Genomic DNA, 19,671 nt, shown 5'->3' with positions numbered 1-19,671 from the left:
TTCATTTATATAACATCTTTGAAATCACAAAAGTTAGAACTGAAGAACATACTAGTGGTTGCCAGGGAATTGGGATAGAGGGTGAGAAGTGTAAAGAGTGGAAGATAGGTGCATGTGGTTATAAAAAAGGAACAGAAGGAATCCTTGTGGTGTTGGAACTACTCAATTATCTTGATTGTGGTGGTACATACGTGAACCTATATATGTAATTTACAGGTGATAAAATTGTGTAGAACTTAATATACACATATCCAAACACAACTGAGTAGAATTAAAACTGGAGGAATAGGAGTGAAATCAGTGGACTGTATCAATGGCAATAACTTGGATGTGATATTGTATGATAGTTTTACAAAATGTTACCACTGGGGGAAAAGAGGCCAAGTGTACACTGGATCTCTCGGTATTATTTCTTACAACTACATGTTAACCTATAATGATTGCAATAAATATCTCATTCTGAAAAACAGCAAGCAATATAATTAAAGGTATAATTTATTGATAAATGGAGTGATATTCAGTTTTTTCCAGCTTTATTGAGGCATAATTGACAAATACAATTGTAAGATATCTAAAGTACACAACATGATGATTTGATATATGTATATATTTGGAAGGATTCCCCCATTCATCATCTCACCTATTTACTATTTTGGCAGGGAGAGGCATAAGAACATTTGAGTTCTACTCTGCTATTTTTTACTAATTTAAGCAAATTTCAATTATACAATACAGTGTTATTAAAGATAGCCACCATATTATACGTTATATCTTCAAAACATTCATCTTATAACTGAAAGTTTGTGTACTTTTACCAATCTCTCTCTATTTCTCCCACCCCCTTGAACCTGAAACCACTTTTCTACTTGCGATTTCCATGAGTTTGATTTCTTTTTGGTTCCATAGATCTTAGAGAAGTAGAAAGTTATGAGGGCTAAAGTAGTTAGCAGAAGACTAGATGTGATCTGGTTTAGTATATCATAAAATAGGCAGATGGCAAATTTAGATAAGCAGAGGAGAGATGGAAGGTTATTCTGGGTAGGAGGGATAATGGCTGAGCATGAAGTATGCTGGACAAAATAACTAATTCAACTTCAACACAGGGCTGACTTGCTAGATAAGAAAGTTTGTCATGAGATTGTTACATCTTCAAGTTTCTTAATCAAAATGTTCAGTAGAGAAAGATTACAAATGGACCCCCATGAATCAAGTTCTAATGATGGGTAGTGGCTCTAATGTGACTAAGGAATGTCCATGTTATCGTCACATCAAAGCAAAAGGAAAAAGCACAGCAGATGTGGGAGATAATATATATTACTGTTAGAAAAAGAATTTTAAGCTAGAAAAAAAATAATCAAAGCTAGTCCCCATTGGGTACCAAGAATACCCCTGACCTCTGAAGCTATTACTGACAGCAAGTAAAGAGTGGAATAGCCAGAGTGAAAGACAGTGACTCTCAGTTTTCATCATAGTTTGAAATAATTATGTATTCATTTGTGTAACTTCATGGAAAGGGTTCTAGTCCTGCATACACTTGTTGTGAGATGAGAACTTAAAGGTTGTAGTTTCAGAATAGTTAGGAAATGTATGTCTAATCTAGTGGATAACAGAAAATGGAATCACATCTGGAATTACATTCCCACTGGCAGCTGACTTTTAAATAGTAAATGTGCACCAATATAGGGAAGAAAAAGGCCACAAAAAGGGAAATTCCTTTGATTTCCTATATTGACTTGTAATATTATAAAAGACAAAGGTATGGTTAAGAGAGGCCTGAGTGTAGAAAGAAAGAAGACACAAGAAAAGCAAGGTAAGAACAAGAGTCATGACTTCAAATCATTTACCAACCTTCACTCATTTATTCAATCAACAAACATTTAATTAGGATCTTGTGTTCTGGTCACTATGAGGCACTGGGAGTACAGCAGTGGACAAATCAGAGAGGGTCTCTGCTGTCACTGACTTTCCCCCTTTAGCAGAGTGAGAGAGACAATAAGGAAGACAAATAAACAAGAGGATATTAGGTAGTGAAAACTGCTAAGGTGAAAATTGAACAGAGCAATATAGTAAAGAGTAACGGGGTCTATTTAAGATTTAAAGGTTAAGTAAGGCTTCCCTGAAGAAATGGTAATTAAGCTGAGATCTGAATGACAAGAAGGAGGCAACATACATGGATCTCAAGGAAAATCATTCTAGATACATGGAAAATCAAGTACAAAGGGACTAAGACATGCTTGAGGGAAAAACAAACAAACAAACCAGACCAATATAGCTGGAATGGCCTAAGAAAAAGGTAAAATAACATAAAATGAGCCTTGAAAGCCAGAGTACAGTGTTTTGGATCTTAAGCAATGGATTTTATTCTAAGCATAATAGAGATTAATGACCATTGACCTGATACCAATGCTCCAATGCTAGTAAAATGCCTCTGACTATAATGAAGAAGTAAAGGGGGCATAATTCTAACCAACTGAAGTTAAATTCTAATGTAACTGGAAGTTTACCTGGAACTGAGATCAGACTTTCTGCTATTAGTCAGAATGGGGGTTTAAAGGTTAAATAAAAATAATGAAAAAACAAAATTAATACATAAGCCTTTTGTACACATGAGATTTGAGTCAATAATATTTATAAACAAACAACATTAACTTATTGCTGTCCTCTGTATTCCAAAATGACACTGAATCACTATAGGTGGTAAAATCAAACACTATCAAAAATATCAAAGGATAATTTTTTGGACTTTGTACATTAGGTACATGATGCAATTTCCCCCAGTCTCTTTCTTCTACCTGAAAACAAAGAGAGATAGCTCCAAAATAACATGTTGCTTATGCAATAATTTTTAAATTCTCCATCTCTCCCATCTATGACACAGCAAAAAATTAAAGATAAGAGGTATTTCTGATGCGTCTGCTAAAAAGTTCCAATTAAACAAATTACAGCTGCATTCCGGAGTGGAATGGACCCCAGTGTACACAGTTTGTTAGCTACTCTAAAGAATGCCCATTAACTCTAGGGCGCCTTCATTCACAAGTCATACATTAGCATAGTGATTCTGCTGCTGTTGTTGCTGCCGCATGGTTTTTGTTGCAACTAATTCAATACTTTGTCACATTTTTCATAGTTATTTTTCATAGTTTCATTATACCTTCAATTTTTATCTAACCATTTATTTGTACTTACACATTTTCAATTCATTATCTGAAAGCAATTAGGGATGCCCACAGGCCTCTAACTTCTGCACTCCCAATGCTAGTGGATGGTCTGTATATTATGACTTCATTGTGGAAGTTGTCTGGTCTCTCAGTGATGGCTCCTGAGTTATACTTAAACCCTCAAAGCATAAATTAAGAAAGCTATGATAGGTCTAGGTGTCACAGTTATTCAGCATTAAACCATAGCCTCATATGGTTAATAATTATGGCTATAAATTCCCTTGAAGGCCCAGACCAAAGGCAGAATTATTTACCTTTACCTTCTTCTGGATCATGGTATCCTACCAATACTACCTTCTGTTTGCCAATCTCTCAAACCATATACGGCACTTTCTGAGCCAATTATCCATGGTTTTGTCTGTAAGTACTTCATTGGACAGTGACTCTTCACACACCAAAATTGGATGGTACTTTTTATTGCTATATTCATGAAGATTATCACATCAGAAAAAAGAGACTGGGAATAAAAAAGGGCAATTTCAAGCATAATAAAAGAAAAATGAGTCACAAGATTGATCTGGATGACTTTTAGCCTGAAAATAGTTTGAAAAAGAAAATCACTGATAGTGCTGAAATTGAGATACAAATTCTAAAAGAAAATCAAAGCAGCACAGAATTTTAGAATTTGGCTTTTAATGATAGACTAATGTCCATAATTTCTGAATTAAGAAATGTTTGCTAAGATCAATCAATTAACTAATTAATTAATTATTAGGTACTACCCTAGTAAGTTACCAGAGTCAGGACAAGAACATGTACCAAATCCAGGCCAGTACATCAATGGATTCTCAAATTAAGTATTCTAAGGAAAAGGTAAAGACTTCCAGGTAATAAGTCAACTGGCTAGAAAACTATTTCAATATTAATGGCTAGATAGAATAGTGGCAATAATCAACAGATTTGCTAGTCAAATCTGGAATTTGAAGTAGGCATTGAAGAAAAAAAGTGATTGTGAAGCTGAGATGGTTACAGATCAGGAATTTCTTTAATTCAAATACCACACCAAACTGGAAATGTCAATAAGGAGTCAAAATGGGAAAACAGTGTTCCCTAACAAATCTAGTAATCATAGTTCAGTGAGAAAATGACAATACACTTGTGCTCACAGTTGAAAGAAATGTTGAAGATATTCTATTAAGATACAACAAAAGAAAAAGGAAAATTGCAGTGAAGGGTCCATCAAAGGCTCTTGTGAACTTCTGAAAAGCTCAATGATAAAAAGAAACCTGTACTAGACATTTTGAGGAAGGTGGAACCAAAAGGTATAGGCAGTTAAGTTAAAGCTTTCAAGGATTATAATACACACACACACACACACACACACACTGTAGCCCCAACTTCTTTCTGTAATGTTTTCCAACAGAATGGAAAAAGAATACAAAAATTGGTCAACAGCAACTCCACTCCTGGGAATAACTCATGCACATGTGCAGCAGAAGACAGGTGCAAGAATGTTCACAGCATCGTTGTTTGTACTAGCAGAAAATGATAGCATCCAAATGTCCAGAGACAGTAGACAGGAGACTATACTCCGGACTATCATTCTAGGGAACAACACATGGAATATTATATGAAAATGAAAATGAACCAGACACAGCAAAATTGTGTGAGCTGTATACAGCAACATTGAGCTTAAAATATAATTATGAGTATAAAAAACAAGACATAGAAGGTTATGGTATAGTACCATTTTTACAAAGTCCTAAAACAAAGCTAAACAACAATATTTTGGGACACATAAAACTGTTTTAAAACAAAAGGGGAAATGATAAACACAAAGTTCTGGCAATAGTTACATCTAGGTAGAAAACAGAGATTGGACAGGTGAACAAAACAGGTAGATTCAGTAGTGTTACTAATTTATATTAAGTTGGATGATGAATTCACAGGCATTTTTTTTGTATGTCCTATACTATGTATCACATATCACATAATAAATACATGTTTAATTTTACCATTTCCTTTTATATTCATTTTTCTTTGCATTTTATATACATATTATAAAAGTAAAAGAATTTGAATCTAAAAACCACCCCTCCTATTACTTTTAAGAATCCCAAAATAAATCCTGAATAAGTCAATCTAATTAATTTTCAATGAAAGAAATGTGAAATGACAATGATCATTCAAACTCTACAGGTTCAAAAACCATGTAAGAATATGGCTTATTTAATAAACCATCAGAAAGCTGCATCCTTTTTCTAAACAACAAAATACCAGGAGAGCACCTTCTTGCTTCCCAGGTAAATAGGAGAAAAAGTCAAAAGCAATTGCCTGTATCTGTTCTTAACATTCTTCCAGAAAGAGCTTTAAGAAAAGAACGTTTAAATCTGCAGAAATAGAAATGGACCAACAAATATGAAGTATCTGTTCAAGGTACAGGCACACAAAATGAAGTTAAGAAAAAGATTCAACCAACTAGTATGTTGCCAACACTGTAAATGGGAGTTGTAAAACAAGAGCAAATTAAAATAACCAAGATTTGTCCAGAACGCCTGGGGCTCACCGGATTCAGCCTGATTATATCCTTTATAAAGTTATATGAGAGGATGTCCAGTTTCCAGAGTATTAGAAAGCAAATATACTTAACACAAAAACAAACCAAACATAATGATTTTCATAATTGAAACACCAGTAGTTCTAGCACATTGTAATCCCTAATTGGAAAATACTTTCAGAAAGTATGTTTATTTAAACTATCTGTACTAGATTGCATTTGCTATGAATATGCTACAAACTCTTTAAAACAGGAGCGAGGACACAAATATCATAAGAAGGAAAGATGCAGTGTTTTAAAAAGAAGAAAAAATGAAATGAAGTTGCATCAGCATTGCTCTGAATACCTGATTGCTTCTTCACTCAGATTATGAGTGATGTTGGGGAACTTCAGCATTGAAATGACTTGAAATTTCCAACTTATTTGAAATAATAATTCTGGGGGCATTTGTAATGAATACTTAATGTGTTTCTTATGCAAAATCCAAAGCCTTTCCTATAACCTCCATGAATGAGAAATATAAAGAAGGGTCTGGATCTCGAATTCTAAATGCTTCACCAATATAACCCTTCAATCACAACAGTGGCAAACCTAACATCCATAAATTTTGCCTTAAAAAATTCTTTTGATGCTCTAGCATGGTATGAAAGTTAAACTTTTTTTTTTAGCATGAGCTTTTAATAGATTTTTTTTTTCTCTAACAAAAACACATTGCTCTTAACTGGGTACTATCTGAAAACCTCATCCAAGGCTCTACCAACCTCTCTCACTGACAACATCATATTCCGCATATTTCTCAGCAGGGAAGATTGGCTTCCAGTGGGGAAATTTTACTATCAGCCTTTCCAAAAAGCCTGAAAGGAGAGTTAAACTGAATTGCTCTTCCAGAAAACAGGAACATCATTGCTGCCAAATGCTAAATCCCCTAACACCATGGGACATTTCCTATGATTCTGTCTGTGGCCAAAAAAAAAAAAAAAGGAGAGAGAGAGATTCCTGTAATATTTCCCTCAAAAATGTTTCTTCCAATAATAACAATAGCAACAGTAGTAATAATTACAATTATAGAAGCTATGTGTTTTATCTATTTAATGTGTGAAATCCTCACACAACCCTGCAAAGTAGGTACCATTCATCTAGTTTTACAGATGAGGGAACTGAAGCACAAAAGGACTAAGTCATTTGTTCAAGGTCATACAGCTAGAAAGTAACGTTGGTTACATTTATTGAACACTTACTATATGCTGGTAATGCTCTAAATGCTTTAGTTGAATTAACGAAATCCTGATCCTATGACAGCACTATAATTATGTCCAATTTCTGATTGAGAAAAGTGAGGCACAGAGAGGCAGGTGCCCTATGTCATCCCCCTGGTAAATGATGAGCTGAATTTCAAACATAGGCAGTCTAGCTCCAGAGCCCACATTCTCAATCAGTAGACTCTACGGTCCCTCTAAATAATAGAATTTATGGTCAAACACAGATCTAGCTCACTCAGAAACATGATTTTCAAAACTGAGTTTCCCCATTGCTGAAACTACATCACATTCCCTCTTTAGTACAGCAACAGCAATCAGATAAGCAATACATACCAACATATATCCTAACTAAATATAATTCAGTAAAAATATATGTAAAAATCCAAATTATTGTTTAGAGATGTGAATAATGATAATAATCTGTCAGATATACACATAAACACGTGTTCATTCTTGTGCAGGGTAACAGCTGCATAATCCATTGGAAAGCCTATCCCACCAGGAATCCAAAGCTCAAATGCTCCTCCTGCCCTTTCTCCACATACACAGTCAAATGAAACCACATACTTTCTCCATCATGATAGCTTGTGGCACACAATTGCACTGGACAAATACTCTAATTTCTGTCCAAAGTATATTCTATGCAACTGTACCGATCCTGCATACTTTCCATTAAGTTTACAGCCTCTATCAAAGAGAGTTCACTCATTCAAATGTTTCTATCCAGCTACAAACTATATCACTCCTTTTTGATCACAATAATTATTACCTAAAGAATACGTCTTTTAAAAGAGCCAAAAAGTTGGAAAGAAGATTTTATTTTGTCAGAGAGTTAAGGTTTATATCATTGTATCCCTTTCTCTCCAAGCTCACATGCCTCCAGAACCTGACCCAAACCCGTTTACCCAGCCTAGGATCATATACTTAGTAGTATGATACACAAGACATGATAGTGGCTGAAGCACTATTATTAAAGAGAGATTAAAACAGCTGTACATTATGCTGAAGCACTCACTCTTCCCTTTACAAACAGACGGTCCTGGATTACAAGCAGCACTTGACCATTTAAATCACGACAACAACCAGATTTAACCAGCTGGGCCATATTCTCCTAGGCAATGCCTGTTGACCTCCTCAGTCGCAGCTGCTCAAATGAAATTCTCATTAGACAACTTATTTTCAGAAGCCAAAGGACTCTCTGATTAAATATATGTATTTAGATATAGAAGTCCTTTTTAAAGTATTCATTTTCTGACAACTGTCGCTTATGTTAGAGCCCAGCAACATTGGCAACACGATGGGTGATACAAGGATAACTAAAATTCATCATTTAATCACAGCTGAAGGATTTTTATCTTGGAAGCATTTTAACCTCAACCTATAATCAAAGTCTTTCTGCATACTCTACCCACCAATATCAACAGTATTTTTAAAGGTAGATTCTGTATTCATTCTATCCATCTATCCATGTATCTATCTATCTATCTATCTATCTATCTATCTATCTATCTATCTACCTACCTACCTACCTATCTATCATCTATCTTCCTACATACCTATGACCAAAAAATCAAGGTTACATTTACAAAAAAACAGAAACCTTGTCTATTTTCCCACAAATCTCACTTTCAGAAGAGGCACTTCAGACAGAACACCTTTGTTCATCACTGTTTCAGCAATCCAGTCAAATCATTGCTCTGAAGAAGGCATTTCTTGAGGGATGGCAGATAAAACACTGGACAATTATTTGGCTGATGAAAGGATCTGCCTGTCAGAGAATAACTTTCCTAATGCTATGTGAAGAGTTTTGTTTTATCATGTAGATATTGTTTTAAAATAGACCATAATAAATGAACTTTTAATAGATCAGTTCCGGTATAGGAGGGGAAGTGAGGGGGAAGGCTTTTAGCCTGATAGAGTCAAAACATTCTCCAGGACAAGAATGACCCAGGAAAAGTCATTTATTATGTCAATCACACAGGCTTGTCATTCATGAGGTATGGCCTTCAAACCAGGAAATAGAGGTGAGAGAGAGGTGAGTAAGCTCTTTTGAAAGCTCTGCTATGTCCCATGGGATAAGAGCTGTCCCACATAAGGAGAGGGGCATGGGGGCTTTAAAGGGTCAAAGCTAGGCAAATGTTGGAGCTATTACACCTCCTTAGACCTGAAATACAGCTGTCATAGAATCAGAAATTCTGTTATACTATTCTGTACTATTGCTCCAAGCAGGTCATTAAATTAGGAAACAAACTCAAAAAATAGAAATCTTCATGGCTCCCATCTCCAAAACATGTTCCTCTATTTTTTTTTTTATTAATTGTATTAACACCCTCCTATTCACACAAAGTTTTAAAAACCCTGAGCAACATTTGAACCATTCCTCTCCCTTGGTCTCCTCATTTAAATGTCAACTCCTAACAAGTCTATCTCCTAATAACTCTCCCATATGCACCCCTTCCTCTTTTCTCATTTCTACAGAATTCAGGGAACTTGGATGGTGAACCTGGTTGGAAAAAATTCTTTTTCACTAACCTCTAATTGAAAATTTGCACTTCCTCAAATTGTGGATGCAGGCAGCAAGCCATAAAATATTGGTAGTGATACTGTAACTGATAGAATTATAATGTATTTTTAGATCGCACTGAACATGTTAACGATATCTCAAAATGTCTTTTATGTTTATCACTACTTTAAAATTTTGATATTTTGAGTCCATCCATTAGATCTTGTTGTTTAATACATTAGTAAAGTAGCACTTTCTACCATATCACAAAATTATAAAATTATTTAATATTTTAATATAATTCATTTTCTTTGTAATCCCGTGTATTTTACTTTATCTATTTAAACTAAAAAATAACCTGTAGGCTTCACCAGACTACCAAAGGAATCCAAGGCAAAAAAAAAAAAAAAAAAAAAAAAAAAGTAAACAGATAAGAATTCCTCAGTTCTAATACAGCACCTTGTAAAATAAAAAGAAAACTTACATAAAAGTAATCATGATACTATGTAGTTCTTGATTAGAACTATAAATACATACATATGATGAACTATAAAATATTGTATAAGCATATTGTTTTTCATAAAAATTCATAGAGCCTTGGCATTAGGAAAAGACCAATCTCCTGTCCCCTAGCCCTATTAAAATGGCAATTAAGATTGCCACAAGCCTCCAAGGGCAATTTATTATCTTCCATATATGGACAGGTACAACTGTTAGACAATCTTGTTACAAATGATAATCTGGTTCCTTGCAACTTCTTGTCACTGATCTTCATTCTATCGCTATGGAGCTACATAGAATGAACCCAATTCTTCCTCCACATGACTTTAATCTTTAAAGACAACCATCCTGTCATCCTTGATCTATTTTCTCTGGGATTAATAATAGTAGTTCCTTCAAACATCCCTCTTATTATATAATTGTATGTCTGTTATCATGTCACCTGTTCTCCTCTGAGAATATCCCAATGCTTTCCAGTCCCTCTTAAAGTGTGGTAATTCTCAACCCGACACAATAATTCAGATGCATTCTATTGAGCAGGGAGTTCAATGGGACTACCACTTCTTGAATGCTACATACTGTAATTCTAGTAATGCTGACTGAGGCAGCATTGGCAAATTTTGGGCAATATTCATCATGTGGACCCCAGTGCACTTTCTGCCACCTAAACCTCATAAGCTTTTTAAAAAATTCCTATGTCTGCTACTCGAATTTCCTTCAGTAATTATTTGTGCAGCTAGGAGTTTTGGTCATACTCTCTGGACTTGACAAGAAGATCTATTAAATTTTATCTTGATGGGTCAGTTTTAAGTTCACATTTTCGGTTTGTCAAAACCTTTTGAGCTTTGTTTCTTTCATACATTATATTCAGCATTCCTTCCAGATTTGTAGAATGTGTAAGTTTGAAGAACCTACTTTTATCACTTCATATTTATATTTAATATACACATTAATACACACTAAAAAATGCCTGGTTTTCTGATGCCTAAAGTGTATATAGTTTATATACTGAAAACAAATTTCAGTAAAGCACATAAAAATATTCTTTGATAGCAGGAATATAGTGAGTGATAAAGTACTCTTAAATGAGAGGTATCTCATTTTGCAAGTATCTCATCTTGCAAATGCCTCTCTTGTATCAAACCTTCGACACACAGTAATAAGGAGGAAGAACGGAAAACTAACCATGACTTGCAAGATAAAAATTATTTCAAATTCTCCTGGAGTCCACACCAAAAAAAATCATCACAAATCAATTTCTTTATTTTTACATTAAAGAGTTCTCTAAAGTATCTTGAAACCCTCTTTCTTATGGAACTAAAACCATCTTTTTGGAAATCATAATTAAAAATAATCTAGCAATCTCAATCAGACATTATTGATCTGACAGCCTCAATCATTCTAGAACATAGCCAAGTAGGGGAAAATAAAGTGTCTGAGCAGGGAGAAGCCCATGCACTAAAAATCATGTATATTACCCAGAATCTCTAAGCAACTCACCCAGATATATATATATGTATATTTTACACATGGTCCAGCGGTCATGATCATATATTTTCATAATTTATAAATGAAAAATGAAAGAAATTAGAAATTTTTCACAACAAAGCAAAAAGTAACAGCCTGAAACCTGTTATTGAAAAAGGAGAAACCAACACACTCACACACACACACACACACACACACACACGCATGCACCAAAAAAAATGTCTATATCAAGCAGACACAAGCATTCCAAAGTTTCATAATTACAGAGAAATAACCATAAGGCCAAACAGTCCTAATTATCTCAATGATCTCTAGGGGCATCATTACATTATAGCATGATAAAATAATTGACATTTATAATATGACAATCATCACAATACCCCAAGTTTATGTAGTTTACTGTTCATAAGAGACTTCTATATTCATTATTATAGTTAATTCTCAGAATTTTTGAGTTTCCAAGTCAAGTATTAGTACCATCCCAAATTTTACATTTTGTGGCTCAGGGAGACTGAAGAATTAATGCAGGGTCACGTAATTGTTAGATTGGAGTCCATAGTCTATTGCATCATGATCCTGAGTCATCAAAAAGCATTTACATTTGTGCCATATAATCTGGTTGGTAAGTTAGGTAAGTGTGTAATACATTTTAGAAACTCCTTTTGTGTTGATGTGATGGACACATCCACAAACATTGGTTTGAAACTTTTAAACTTTTAAGCCGTTAGAGGAATAAAATTAAGTTCTTTGAAAAATTCCCTTCTATCCCCATTTCTTGACAGTGTCACAGAAGTCTAAATTTAACTTATGATGTTAGCAGTAAATACAGAACCATTAACTGCCCTACATTTCAAAGTCTAAAATCTATACATAAAGAATGAAAGGACACACATAAGTATAGCAGTCACTTAGGCTTGATTTATTCAATTTAACAATATTATGATAGAGTCTTTTTTCATTTGTTTTTTAGGACCTACATGAACCTAAGTGGACTCTTGAGAGAGTGGAGAGGGTAGGCGAGATGTGGGACACTGCAACAGATGTCATGTGTCACAGCACTTCTCCCTTGAGCACTTAGCTTTCACAATATTAGAAACCTCAATTCTCAATTCTACAACATTTGAAGGTGAAAGAATAATATTTATAAATTTGTAATATTTATAAAAATGAGAAATAAATTAGTGTTTTGTTTGTTTGTTTTTTCTTTTTAAACAGTTGGTCTTTTCCTAATAAAACACTATCCATTAAAAGGAAGTGAAGGAGAGAAATGAAAAATTAAGTTGCAGCTGCAAAAGTTCCCATACTACATCTTTTTCAAGGGTAAGGCTTGCAGTTAGTTTAAAACCTTAATTTGTTATCATAAGAACCAAATAAAATGCACAAAGTTTAGAAAAATGGAGCTATCTGCTTAATACTTTCAATGGATCACAATCTGCCATCACCATGGTAACCTCTGAATAACTTTTTCCTAGCTAGTGCCAATTACGCACTGCTTTGGCCCTTGAAATCCCACACATTTTTTAAAAGGCCTGGAATCTTTAAAAGAATAAAGCCCAACAGTTAAGTCCACACATACCCTCTTGTTCAGTCCGAGTCATTTCCTCAAGCTTCTTCTGTTTCAGTGTGTCCACCACATCGGCAAGGCTTCCTTTGCGGCGTTCTGGGGTTCCAAAAGTAACACTGGTCATTATCTCGCGGTCCCGACTCCCTTCGTCAGGCTTATGTGGTGAGGTAGAGGTATTTCGGAAGGAATATAGGGAACATAACTTATTATTCTCTGACTCCTAGAAAAACAAAATAAAATAAAACCATTAGAACATTTGTTTCTCTGCATATCGTTGGAGAAAAATCCCAAACTCAGAATGACAGCATATGAGGCTTAGATGAACAAATATTAAGCCGTCTCTGCTTTAAAAATACTAAACATGAAAGAAGCAATTATCAAAAGAACTACCCTGAAATTGCAGATTCAAACTGGTTTTTTTTATTAGAAACCAATCCAAGTGGTTCAAAAACTTCATCTTAATATGGACACTTTACTTATTCTTACACCTTTAATTTAAAATAGTTTGGATTCAATAATTATTAATTATTAAGCTGGACAAAGTTTTTCTTTCCTTTGGCACTTTTGTTAAATGCTCTTCCCACAGCCTAAAAATATGTACATCACAATAACATTATCCTTGAATTTAGAACCAAAAGAGAAATTAGCTTCAATATCCAATATTAATTATTCAACAGAAAACATATAAAACATCTAAATCAGTGCCACAAAGTTAGCCAACCGGAATATTTTTGTGCACTAGGGTTTGAGCAGAATCTTTTTTTTTTTCCTAGCTACACAACTGTCAAAGTTACAAAAGCTTCATTCTATTCCTTATCTTCACCACTTGTATTTTAGCACATAGTCACACACATTTAAAAGTGGTTTACTTTTATGGTTTTTTTGTTTGGTTGGTTGTTTTTAAAAAGGCTGAGTTTGTTACAGAAATATTTGCACAAGAATTACTTCACAGTACAGAGAAGTTAGCTAACTGGTAAGAGGGTCAGATTCATCTGCAAGGAAAAAATGCAAATCTGAGACTGAAAATAATAAACACCTAAAAGTTTACAGGAAGAAAATGTTTTTATATCTCTCTAAATCAGAACTGAGTGTTGGAAACAACTATTATTTAGCCATCACCCATCAGTAACCGTACATTCACCTTATCTGTCTGAGCGTGGGTTTTCTCTTGCCCAACAAAAAACTATGTAAAGGAGCTAGTCTTTGTGATTCTCATCAGAAGCGTGGCAATTGTAATTGCTCCTATATCTCTCTCCTTTTTCACAAAGAAGCCCAGCAAGCTTTAAGAAGTAGAGGAAGAAATATGAGGCAAAAGTTACAGCAATAACTGGTACGGAAAGGGGGAGAAAAGGAAAATGGAGCGTAGAGAAGTAAGTTTCCATATAAATTAAATGAGATAACTATACTCAATAAATGCTAGGCATTTAGTATTTTTATCATTGTACAAGGTAGGAATAAAACTTATTTTCAGGGTTGTTGGGATTATTATTAAGTAACAATTACTAGGCACTGACATAGGCAGTGGATAAAATCATCAATGACTTAAATCATATAAGTCATCTTATACCAACCTTAGAAACAATGGAAAGGTGTGAATTTTACTATTTCTGGCCCTCACTTTTTAACTTTCTAAAACTTAAGGAATGATGGTCTCATGAATGGAGACCTATAGGCAATTCATCTGAGTAAAGTGGTACTAAGTCCAAACACTTATAATGAAGAGAGTACTGTTGGATAAAAGCCAATAATGCCAAGTTAGGAAAAAACAAAAAAACAAAAAACTTGAAAAAGGATCTATAGTTTTGTTTTGTTTAGTTTTGCTTTTTTCTTTAACTTTTAAGTAAGTTTTATTAAGGAAAAAAGAAGCTCAACTTATTATGTAATTTCCTAAAAACAAAACAGGTCCTAGGAAATTCAGTTTGAGGAAAGATGCCCAATGATATCTGTCGAGTCTTGCTGCATGTTACTGCAGCACAGCTATGGAGGAGAGATTTGAGACAGTATTTGGTCTCAAAGCAATAGTCCTCAAACTTCAATGTTTAGAATTCCCTACAAGTATGTTAAAATGCAGATTCCCTCACCTCCCTCTATACTGCCAAGAGTAGGGCCCAGGAATGTGAAGTTTGATGAACATCCTAAGTGATTCTGATGTATAGGTCCTTTAATTCTCATTCCCTATGAAGGCAATAAAATAAATGTGCTTTGCCTTAATGTTATAATATGGATATAATTACGAACATTTTTAAGAAGGCCAGTTACTTGTGATTTTTAAAAATTACATAAAAGAGATTACTTCTCTTCTTTTGTTCTTTCTTGTGAAAACACCACTGTATAACATGACTGAACAAATGAACATCACAAAAGCCAAGCATATGGGGCCTGAGTTAGCATTAGTTCTTTCAAAGACAATTTACTATAAATTTGTTTTCTCCCAACCTCAGAGGCATCAACAAGCCTAACAGTGAAGATCATTTTTGAAATATTATTTAAGAGGATCCCAGTCCCAACATAAGAAATAGAATAACATTGATTCAGATTATCTAAAGCATTTTTTTTTGCTGGAAATGAATTAAATACAATACAATATTATATGCAGATGACTGAAAAACCACACAGTAGTACAAAAAAAAATCATCAGGCAAAGTGTGTAGAAAACATAAGCAATTTTCACAAATTAGGAATATTTAATTAAGATGTTTCCATGTCTGAAGGGATAGAAAAGTAAATATTAAAAGCAAATAAAAAAAATCACACTTCCATGCAAAGTGATGGATTTTAACTAAACTTATTATGGTAATCATTTCACAATACATACATATATCAAATAATTACGTTGTACACTTTAATACAATGTTATTGTCAGTTACATCTCAATAGACTGGAAAAAAACATATTAAAATAAATATTGCTCAGATTTTTCAGAAGTTGTTATTCAAAACTGATTGCTCAGCAGTGGCAATAAAAAGATGTTAAACTTAAATAGCCTTCTCATGGTACTGTGAATATATCAAATACATACATTTCTGAGCTTTTGTGCTTCATGTTCCTTTCCTCTAGAATGGCCCACATTCTCTTTGACTATTCACTCAACCCACTCCTCAAAGCTCAGATCAAACTGCATTTCATCCTTGAAGTCCTGCCTGACTATCCTGGGCCTCACTACCCTCCTACCCCCTGAAATACACATCGAAGCACTTAATCAGAACCACACAACTTAGCATTTAATAATATACTACAATAAATTATTCATTACTATTTTGCATGTATTAGTCATATTTGCAACTAAATTTTAACACTTGAAGGATTGGGGCCATGTCTCATGTTTCTTCAATATGCCCCCAGAGCATCCAACAAAATGTTAAGTACATCACCAGCTGCTGAACTTGAAACAACTCCTCACCAAATATGTCAAGAATAATAAAAAAAAATACTGGTAGGAGTAAAGATTTGTTCTAATAGTGACAGGATTGCTTATTTAAGCAAAATATTGAGAACTGAAACATTAAAAAAATAAAGGATTTATTTAATAAAAGATGACATAGCGACACAATGGAATACCACACAGCCATTAAAAACAATATTATATACGCTGAATATAGTGTTGTTTATAGTGATGAACCATTAGGGGCAACTTGCATATCCAATTGTAGGGATCATTTGAGGGCATTATGGTTTGGTCCAGATGGTAGAATAATTTGATATTATTAAAAATCATATTTTTGCAGAAAATGTAGTGACATCGGGGAATATTCATAACGTATTGTTAGTGAAAAGCATGTTGGTGAGAAACACCAATATACATTTTTTTAGGAAGAGTTATATACAGAAGAAAAGACACCAGAATGTCCAACAAAATGTTAACAGTCCTCTGAGTATTGGGATAATAGGTAGCTTTAATTTTCTTTTTGCAGTCATCCATATTTTGCAAATATTCTATTATAAATACTATTTTTAAAGAGAAAATAAATATTGTTGTCAAGGTTGAATACGAATACCAAAAAATGTTGTAGAAATAATTTATTTACAAATAAATATGTATTAAATGGGAAAAAAAGGATAATTGTAGTTAGATTAGTACATAACCTCAATTTTGTTGGATGTGTGCATAAGGGTAAACATGGCTACAAAACAAACAAACAAGACACTGGGAGATATACACCAAAACATTTATAGTGATCTCTCAATGGCAATGAGATTACTGGTAATTTTTATTTCCTTTTGCTTTATGTGTTTTCTAACTTATCATTGATGAACACAGTTTATGTAATAAAGAAAAACAAAAATAATTTTATGAAGGGATTCTTGAAGGAAATATAAAATAGAATTTAAGAGAAAAAAAATCAGTCTTCTTGAAGATATTTAGAGAGTTAGTATATTATAATTTCCCTGTATTTGAACCCAGAAAAATAATCAAGCCTCTCAAATAGTATTTTCTAATAAATTTAATTATTTAAAAAGGAATCCTTACAATCTAGATCCTTATCATTATTACCCATTGTTTCCCATTTGCCCTCAAAAGATGCACAAAATCAATCTGTTTTCTCTTCTGTAAATTAGAGTTGTTCAAATATCTTAAGGGAGGGATTGAATTAATAGCTCTGTTCTAGGTGACACTCCTCCAGTTTCTATACCCATTTCCCATCTGACATGATTACCAGACCCTTCATCATTCTCCTCTGATTCAATCGAGTCTCTAGATGTTGTTCTAAAAATGGGTTGCCAAGAACTGAATACCAAAGTTCCATATCTTCATTTGCAGCAAGAAGAAAAGTGACACTCAGAAGGTCATGTAGCTTCCTTCATGTCACACAGGTAGAACTGGCAGAACTAGTTTAAAACCCAAATGTAGGTTTTCTGACTCTAAATCCAGTGCTTTTCCCATTCCACAAGGCCATAATAAAGTCACTCTCAACAGTAAAAGATGCCACAATTCCAATAACACCTACCTTCTAAATATTTTTTTTTTCACCTTGCATTGCCAGAGAGGAACTTTACCTACTTTGAGACAGGAATTCCACTTTGTTATTAACCCTAATCTAAGAGTTACCAAGAAGTACCCTATATTAGTTATCTATTGTATAAAAATCACCCTAAGACAGGGCTTAAAACAATAATAATCATTTATTCTTTTTTTAATGGTTTCTGTGGATCAGGAATTTGGGAGCATCTGGGCTGGGTGATTCTGTCTCAAGATCTCCCATGAGGTTGCCAGTAAGTCAGTGGCTAAGGTTGGAGTCATCTCAAAGCTTCTTTACTCACAAATGGGAGCACTTCAAGAGTGTGGAGCTGGAAGCTGGGGTTTCTTGGACATCTTCCTCTATCTCTATGTGATCCCTTCATATGATCTTTCTCTCCAAGATTTTAGCTTCAGACTAGTTGGACTTGTTACATGGTAGCTCAGATTGCCAAGGGTGCATACCCCCACAAAGAGTCAGATGAAAGCTATATCACTATTTCTAACCTAGTCTGAAGAGTCATGCCATGTAACTGTCAGTGCAATCTATTCAATAGTAAGACACCAAAGCTGGCACATAGTCAAGAGGGTGGGACTTAGACTCTGCCTTTCTATGGGATGGAGTTAATATTATATCTTCAAATAGTTGCTGTAAGAAATGAATAGTATATAAAGTGCTCAGAACAATGATAACTACTCTTACTAAATTCAAACGCCCTTTGTCCAATAGTCTTGTGTTTCCATTTTTAATTCTGAAAATACAGTCATGATGACCACTGGCACCATTTTTAGGTTTTAATTTATTCTTGTTCATCTAAGTATAATAATAAATACTACATGACATTACTCTCTTCTATATCAATGCTCAAAAAATCACAAACTAATATAAAGTCATCCCAAACAAATTCCAAGACCTGACCCCTCACAAAACCCCAGTAACCTTAACATTGGTAATTAGCTTTTTCTAGGGATACTTTCTATCAATTCCCACTTAACCTAACTGCATATGGGTTATCTCCGTTCTGTCCTGGAGCAGCTACAGTACACTACTGCTCTAATTCATCTGGGTTGCCAACTGCACCTTGACCAAGAATATGAAAGGGTAGTCATAACTGTAAACAGAACTGTAGGCTGAGGTTGCAAAAGTCAGACAAGATGTCAGGAACCGAGACAAGCAAAGACCATAGGTCAGGAATGGAATCTTGCCCTACATAATGGAGTTGAAACCTACATACAAATGGAAGTCACTGGTGCTGGGAGAAATGATTAGGAAATAGCCTCTCTATGCAGCTGCATGAATCAACTTCCCTACCTGCTGCCCAACCTAACTGTAGGGACAGAATATTACCCTCTCTTACTCTTTCCTCCACCCACTAGCAAGGCTGAATTAAATGTGTCCAGTCTTATTGCACTCCTGTTGTCATTTTGTTTTTGTTTTTGTTTTCCATTTCAGTTATACTGCCTTTCCAATTACAGCTTTATCCTCATTCTAGTCTACCTGCCCCTCCCCAGATAAGATTATTGGGATACCAAATTATAGGTTTGTCCCTGATTTCTGACAGCCTCCAGTCTACAGCAAGATTCTGTTTCCTTAAACCCTACCTCAAATCATTCAAAAAAAACCCAAATCCTACAAAATGTTCTTTTGAATACTTTCTTACTGAGGCATTCGATGATTCCCTGTGGT

The 19,671-nt window shown here is 34.3% G+C and overlaps 1 protein-coding gene across 43 annotated transcripts in view; it reads right to left on the bottom strand.

Moving 5' to 3' along the window:
- The window catches only part of SOX6 (SRY-box transcription factor 6), a 686,841-nt gene that overhangs the window by 321,943 nt on the left and 345,227 nt on the right, over window positions 1-19,671 (bottom strand). For all 43 annotated transcript variants that reach the window (XM_053203417.1, XM_053203416.1, XM_053203433.1 and 40 more), the window contains one exon: window positions 13,043-13,250. In XM_053203417.1, coding sequence (XP_053059392.1) covers window positions 13,043-13,250 — 208 coding nt within the window. The remainder of the gene's footprint in view (window positions 1-13,042; window positions 13,251-19,671) is intronic.

This window comes from Acinonyx jubatus, chromosome D1 (assembly GCF_027475565.1).
Source record: "Acinonyx jubatus isolate Ajub_Pintada_27869175 chromosome D1, VMU_Ajub_asm_v1.0, whole genome shotgun sequence".
NCBI classification, from domain to species: Eukaryota; Metazoa; Chordata; class Mammalia; order Carnivora; family Felidae; genus Acinonyx; species Acinonyx jubatus.
This window is presented reverse-complemented; position numbering and strand designations above follow the sequence as displayed.